Source organism: Diadema antillarum, unplaced genomic scaffold (genome assembly GCF_040938485.1).
Source record: "Diadema antillarum isolate AM-2024a unplaced genomic scaffold, OU_Dant_1.0 seq00000124_RagTag, whole genome shotgun sequence".
Classification (NCBI taxonomy): domain Eukaryota; kingdom Metazoa; phylum Echinodermata; class Echinoidea; order Diadematoida; family Diadematidae; genus Diadema; species Diadema antillarum.
The window spans coordinates 645,501-653,459 of NW_027271204.1; the positions used below are offsets into that span (position 1 = coordinate 645,501).

The 7,959-nt window shown below is 37.8% G+C and overlaps 2 protein-coding genes across 2 annotated transcripts; both read right to left on the reverse strand.

Moving 5' to 3' along the window:
* Positions 1 to 275: 275 nt before the first annotated feature.
* On the reverse strand, positions 276 to 4,971 carry LOC139727274 (beta-lactamase domain-containing protein 2-like). The gene is made up of 5 exons (XM_071638230.1): positions 4,697 to 4,971; positions 3,596 to 3,786; positions 1,972 to 2,055; positions 1,137 to 1,304; positions 276 to 461 (listed from the first exon to the last, which is right to left on the reverse strand). Exons 1-5 carry the CDS (start codon positions 4,851 to 4,853, stop codon positions 276 to 278), a joined length of 786 nt encoding a protein of 261 aa, XP_071494331.1. The 5' UTR covers positions 4,854 to 4,971.
* A 293-nt stretch (positions 4,972 to 5,264) lies between these two features.
* Positions 5,265 to 7,316, reverse strand: LOC139727276 (beta-lactamase domain-containing protein 2-like). The gene is made up of 3 exons (XM_071638231.1): positions 7,174 to 7,316; positions 6,235 to 6,398; positions 5,265 to 5,449 (listed from the first exon to the last, which is right to left on the reverse strand). Exons 1-3 carry the CDS (start codon positions 7,314 to 7,316, stop codon positions 5,265 to 5,267), a joined length of 492 nt encoding a protein of 163 aa, XP_071494332.1.
* Positions 7,317 to 7,959: the final 643 nt, after the last annotated feature.

The following is a 7,959-nucleotide window of genomic DNA, read 5'->3' on the forward strand; positions in this document are numbered from 1 at the left end:
GTCTCAAGCTGATTCAAGGATATTTTATTTTATTGTGATCTTGAATTGTTTACCGACACTCGTCCTCCGATATTATGGATGTCTCGGCAATTTTCACAAATATTATACATTTTACAAATTCTTGTATGCCCAAAGATTCATGTCAATCCATTTTTGGTAGCGAATTACGTTGTGAAATATTGCGATAAATGTGATGAAGGGAAGCTACAGACACCTTCACCTAGTTAAAAAAAAAAGGTGAAAAATTTGTATTAATGGTAAAAAACCCATATTGATTATAGATGTTCAAGTTTTTGGACACATCTATACAGACTCTGAACGAGTTGATTAGACCGAGGATCTTCACCCAGAAGATATGGAAGCATGGTGCTACTGACGTAGGCGAATCCAACCTGATGCCCCGGGTCTGCACAACCGTATTGTCCGCCAGCTCCTGGGTGCCCAAACATTGTCACTCCGTCCTACGAAAAGAAGGAGAACGTCAGGTCAGTTCACATATTAAATCATAACTCGATCCTTCGAATATAGACATTAGAATCACGGGCATAAGTTCAGTTATGTAAAAAGAAATGTGAAATTTATATAGGGTAACAAAATATAACCTTTTAAAGCAAAGGAACGTTCACCTTTGAAATAGCTATCTTGATGTTAATTATATCATTACTTTGACTCATCAAATAACAATAGCGAGGGTCTCATGTACAATAATCATTTATGACAGAATTGTTTATGAGAGGGATATAAAAAAATAGAGATGTATGATACTAACATTAGCCAATCAAGGTGCGGAAAAGCGGAGAAAATATGATCCGGTACTGTGTGGAACGAGATGTATACGTTTAAGACTTGACTTGAAAATGAAATCACTACTATAAAACTGTTATAGTTTCACTGTGTTCAAATACGAAACCAGTTACAGTCAAACCTGCCTCAGCCGCCATTTTTCTATAGCGGCCACCTTCCGTATACGACCATTAAAACTATTCCTTAGAGAGAAAAGCCAACGAACCTGGTCATATATAAAGCATTCATCTGTCTATAACGGTCACTTTTTCGTGTCCCTTGAGTGGCAGCTATAGACAGGTTTGACTTTATAAGTAGCATGGTCATCTTTTACAGCCTGATTGGCAACATACCACAAATTGATCGATTTTCATCATCCCGCGACTGAAGGAGAGAGGAAGACCAAGAGTTCTGTCGACAGAAGGAGGCTCGAAATTCAGAAAATCGTCGATTCTCTCCTTCGACAGCAGAGTTCTATTAGTAACTGGGTCTATGCCACCAGATGAAATTATTCCGTAGAGCTTGAAACAGAAGAACATCACATTTTTTTATTCAATCGGAAATGGACATACATATTTCATATATTCATTCTTTCATTAATTCATTAATTTTCCATTTCTAATAGAAACATATAGATATTTTACAGAAACATCATAATACATAATAAAGGATAAGCTTACAAAATATTGTAAGTATACGGAAATGCTGGATATAAAAAATATGTACATTAAAATTACTGGGTCAAATTTCCAGCTTGTTTAAGTAATTTGTAAGTGCAAAATAGAGAAGTTTAAAGGGATAGTAAAATATTCATTAGGTGACAATTCACCTTTTAAATCTTGTGACATATACTTAAAAACCACTATATGAAATGTTGAAAAGCATACGATTCTATGAAAATGGGGTTTGAAATGGATAAGATATCAAATAATACAGTAAAAGGATGCAAACTTAATATATAGAAAGTGGGTCTCACCTTTGATAAGCATAACTTTGTTTGGGATATCTCATTCATTTCAAAAACATTTTTTTAAATCAAATAAACTTTGGATTCATACCTAAATTACTTCCTATTTGGCATTTTACACCATGGAAATAATCATATCTATTATATCCTATTCATACTGATCACTTTGGCAGATAGCACCACGTTTACTACATAGCCGCCATTTTTTTTTTCATACGCACCTTTGCGAGGCCAGCCGCAGACCCGATACCATTGGCTGAAGGCACTTCAATGGCTCTGTACGCGGGATCGTTAAAAACTCCGAACTGTCCAAAAGACACAAACGTTTTTAACAGTTTAATGCTCTCTTTTCGTTGTTATTGGGTTTTATTGGGGCCGTGCCGTCAGGCAGATTGCCCCGTCAGATACGTATCATTTTGATGTAGGTGAAGCGAAGTGGGTGATTATGTTATAGGTGAAGTGGAATAATCCTATGTATAATGATAAAAACAATTTAAAGGGGAAATCAAGTCCAAATATAAGTTAGTCTGATAAGGAAGAGTAAAATATTGAAATATATTGATCGAAATCGGAAAAAATAAGGAAGTTACGACATTTTGAAGTTTTCGCTATCATGTTTTCTTTTTCTTTTTCTTTTTTTTTTTTTGGGGGGGGGGGACAGTTCTTGAAAAATCAATATGAATATGCAAATGGAAAAGTGAGCATGTCAACCCTTCACAACTTACCATATAGTTTGTACATAAAATTTTGAAGTTTCCTGTTTTTCATTCAAACGCAATTATGCCCGAGACTCAAATCCTCGTATCTCTAACTGATCACTATTCTGAAGTTATTTAACCAGGACAGGAATAACATCATGTTTCAGACTTCAATGACAGAAGAATTGAATTTTCGTCATTTCTTTTTGATACACGATCAATGGAAATTTGTTAGGGTATAACGTGTTAGCTTATTCATTTGCATAGTCATATCCACTGTACAAGAACTGTTTTGCAGAAATAAGCAAAACTTCAAAATGTCAAATGACAAATGCTTATAATGAAATGGTGTACAGAGAGTGTGTGTGAATGCATACATTGTGGCATGCCTAAACCTCTATAGTTAATATTCCATGCAAATGACTTTCTTTCATATTTTTGAAGTTGACGCTAAGAATATTCTCTTGTCGGCAGTTAAGTGCTATCAGTGATGATCATCATCTTAAATTAACCGAACAACGAAGGAAAACATTGAAAGACGTATAAAAACACAATAGAAATACCAATACACTGCTCAGAAAAAGACGTTTTAATGAACATGAAGAGTAGAGCAAATTATTATTGGACATGACACAGAACAGACATCTCAACTTATACTAGCCCCCCCCCCCCAAAAAAAAAAAAAGAAGAAGAAAGACATTAAAAAATGCAAGTCGATACAACCTGGTTCAACAAAAACATGACGGAAATGAGAAAATACGAACTATATAGATATTGTGGTGTATGTACGAAACAGTTCTTTGATAATTTAAAGAACAAGATAACACAACTTGCTGTATATAAAGAGAGATGGACGGGACGGGGGGAGGGGGTGGGTAAGGGGAACAAATAATTATGGAGACTCGGGAGTGATGGAGTTAGCTGGTATAGGGCGATCCAGTCGGAGGCTTTTTTGTATTGCGACATAATATGACCAGATAATCTGTAACAATATTGCAGTACGATCTCACATCGAGTTTTCTGAACAGAAAAAAGTCGAGGGTGTGACAAAGAGCGGGGGCAAAGAACGCTTGAATACAAACTTCACATCCTCGACCTTTGCTACATTGTGTGTGTTGGGGGGGGGGGGATGTTCATGTATACGTACATCTGCCATTTCATTCACATTGTCCAGCATTTCTCCCATGGCGTTTGTGGCTATCATGTGTTTTACAGCTTGTCTTCCAGCCGAAGTCCCTATACTGTCAAGGAATTGCAGCAATACCGGGCGACGGTCCACGAGAAGGCGGGCGACGCGGTGGTTGCTTTCCAATGGAAGACCGATGTGGAAATCTATACCTGAAAGGAAATAGATTTAAACAGCATTAGCAAAAAAAAAAAAATGTGCATGTGTTTGTGCGAGAGGGTTCTTGTGTGCTTGTTAAGTCATGTTATAGACATTATCCTTTAAAAAGCCAAAGATTAAAAAAGCAGGGATTTAAGTTTGAACAGTGAATGAGTCCTAAGGACTTTACGTACGTGTTTACTGCACAATGGTGAATTTGCGCTACTAGCAGCTGGAAATCACGAGAAACCATTTCCATCAAGGAGATAATATGTTAAGCTACTGTAGGAGTAGGTTCTTATTGGAAATGATAACAGACAATTATGATACGTGACTGGCTGCAAAGAACACAAATCCCCCCCCCCCCTCTCTCTCTCTTTGTCATAATATTCAATCGTTTTGTTTGCTTTCTCTTATTTCAACCACTGTCTACCGCCCCTCGCCCTTCGGTTACAGTTCGTGATTCTGAAGGTTCATTATTGCGAAAATGAAATAAGATTCGTGAAGCCGAAAACGAAATGTAAAGTACCTAATTACGAAGGTTTGTAAGTATAAGTACTTTTCCTTCTTATTTTTTTTTTCATTTTCGGACTAACAAACCATTTTGGGATAAACGTACCTGATACTGAAATTCGACCCTTTATACTTCATTTTCATATTCACAAACCTTCGGTATAATGATAACGAACCTTATTTGACTTTCCGATTAACGAACCGTCTGAATAACGCCTAAAATCTATGGATACACGAACACCTTTTTTTTTTTTACATTTTCGGAATAATGAACTTTCAAAATAACGAAACTTATTTCATTTTCCAATCAAAGAACCATAGGAATTTAATAACCAAGATAAACCATTACGTCCACCTTTTCTTAATAAGGAATCAATATGACTGACTGAACATATTATCAATGGACATTACCGAAAGGCTCTGCTATCTCCTCCTTGAAAAACTGTCCCAGAGTTCGATGTTGAGGGTCAACTCTCCGCAAAAGCTCATTGGCTAGTGGTCCAAATGTGAAACCATGGTAACCATGGGTGTGGCCATCATACTCCCATTGTGGCTCTGTCCTTGCCATGAGTTCTCCCGCCTTGGCAACGTCTTGTAACAAGTCCAGGCTCAAACCAGGTGGTGCGGATACGGCAAGTCCCGCCTTATAAGAGTAAGTAAAACTACTTGCAATTATGTGTCAATCACAAACATGTATCATACATGCCATTAATGTGAAAGCGATTCACGTAAGAATAGATTCTATCATTAAGATGTAATAGCACGTCGATAAATACTATCTACATTGTAAAATTAGTGCCATTTTCAATTGCACATTCTTTTAAGTTTGTGAATGTATGTTTCAAAAACAAATTAACATTTTAATGTACTCGTTTGTACATAATTTCACCTTACCATATCAATCGGTCACTTTTGTTTCAAATGAATTTTACGCTTTGTCTTCCTCCCTTTCAGATTTTTAAAGTCTTTTCACCATTGATTACTTGTTACGAGACCGTTCACATTTCCTTATAAAAGATTTAATGACCTTATGCTCCATCATGTCTTTGACGGTAACCTTCTCTTTGCCCTTCTGTGCGAATTCCGGCCAGTAGTGGGCGACTGGTTTGTTGTAGTCCAGCAAACCTCGATCTACGAGCATGGCAATGCACACTGACGCAACTCCTACATCGGGAGAAAGAAATAATTGCAATCCGGGAAATAAGGGTTGAAGTACTAATCTCCTTGATTTTTGCTAGAGGAATGTCCAGTGACTAAATGAAGGCAAACAGAAAACTCCACGCTTACCTATTAAAAAAAACCACCACCAACAAAATATAACCACAAAAACCAGACCAGAGGTGCAGTTTTAAATGGGAGTATGGGGCCGCAGCTCCACCCCTGACAAAGTTGAAAAGGCCGGAGTGAACTAACTTATACTCCCTGAGAATTATCAATGTACATGGAAAATTAATAGCTTTGCGTAAACAAGTTCACCTTAAAGTTGTGACATTTTGCCAGAATAACAAGAAATTGGTATGTTGCCAAATCACTCCATCCGCTGCAAGAGACGTCGGGTCGACCCCCCGTTCCATTTCCGGACTTTGCCTGTGTGTGAGAACGATACTACTCTCTTATTCGAATTAGAATACGTGTGTGGTTCAACATGATTGTGTATCATGAAAATACCTTATATCAGCACAAAGAGGGTCACAGGGTGTATTTTTTTTCTGCTCTATCTAAATTCCCTGATGCAATTTAATACCTTGCTACACTGGTAAGAACACGAACATCTGATCATTTGTGTCGTTTCACATCTGTCATTGTGATGATAAATCTCGCGGGGGTATTTTCGATCAAGCTTCTTCTCATTTCTGTTAGCAAGTTTGAAAACAGGTTTACCATAATCATCATGCCTGAAATTGACGTTTACAATAATTGAAAAAATAAAAAACAAAGATGAAATTCACCTTTCGTTGATGAGAAGAAAATGGAGATGGTGTCTTGCCGCCATTTCTGCTTGCTCTCATAATCTGCAAAGCCACCCCAAATATCGACGACTTTCTTTCCCCGATGATAGGCAGCAAATGCCGCTCCTCCAGTACGAGGATCTCGACCACTCTCAAAGTTTGCTCTGTGTCAAAGATAGAACAAGAGTTAATTATTTTTGACGATTATAATTTGAATGAAAGATCATCCACGAAATAATTATAATCTGGAACTATCTGTTCCTTATCCATTTACATAACTATGTGTCCGTGTCTGATGCTTCCTTGTTGTTGCCTGTTGTTGCCGGTACACGCTAATCCTTTCTCCTTGCTCTTTATAGTGTAGCTGCTAAGAGTCGATGCTAGGAGACACGTTGCACTGCACTATCTTGATTGGAGTGGAATTTTATAGGATCAGAGTGAAAATGGTTTATTTAGTCCGTTGTCCCATTCATTCACCATTTCAGATTATTTCACAGCCCTTCTAAGCACTTGAAAACTGTTGATTAATCTGTCGTGAAATATTTATAGTTCAAGATCGAGATAGTTCTCAAAACACTGCTCCTTTCAATAAGTATAGGCAGGTATAAATTTAGATTATTTTCAATTTATTTCTATGCTAACAGCATACACAGCAGTCTACATGTAATCTCCGATACTACATGTATTTGGAATCAAACTCAACTTTTCCCCCATTTCTCTGAAAGAAATCTAGTTTTCATGCTGTAATATTTACGATGAGAAAGCACCTGCTGTAGACTTTCCTTTATCGTTTGACAGTGGAACAAAATACATAATGTATCATGCATTTGGTTTGCAGTGACTGGTAGATCGATGTTAAGGTACTTTTAATAATCTAAGTGAATAATATGGTCTTTCTGAACAGGAAGCCAGATGAATACACTTTTAACGACGACTCACTTGAAAGCCTCTAGGACGTCTTCGAATCCAGGAGCTACATAACCCTCTGTGATGACAGGTGGTGGAGTCTGAAAGCATCTTGGCAGGAACACCACCAAGATGGCTGTCACACCCATAAGGGCAGCATTCTTCATCAGCCCCATAATTACAGCAAGGAGTTACCAGATTGCAGTGACTCGGCAGTTCTGACTTCACTCCAAGAATTGCGAGTCAGTGTACGATCAAGAACCAGAACGGAGTGTCAGGCCCACCGCTCTGTTATCGTTCGATCAAAGAACAGACACTTTGCGCTTCACCAGACACAGTAGAACTTGTCTAAAATATTTACCTGGCATAACATATATGTATATAGCAAAAAAAAAAAAAAAATCCGCCCAGAGGGTACCTTGGAACAGGACGAAGCTCCATTAGAAAAGCATGCACTTTGGACCTTACTCAGACTGAGAAAAGAAGTATCATGCGCATTCTTGTCGCTTGTTCTTTCTGTGATTTTTTTTTCAGCAAAGAATATTTACCATGAATTGCACTGTCTGTGATTGTCATTACAATTTACCATTATTATCATTAATGGGAATGTAATATATATAATATATTTGTGTGTGTGTGTGTGTGTGTGTGTGTATGTGCACGCGCGCGCGCGCGCACGTGTGAGTGTGTGCCTTCAATCTTACATCGGCATGATTTTGAAAATTAAAGTTCAATGTTTGGGCAGTAAGCTAGCTCAGTCGGCAGCCCGTCTGCCTCACGATCCAAGGGACGATTCCCGAGTCTGGACTGAGCAATGTT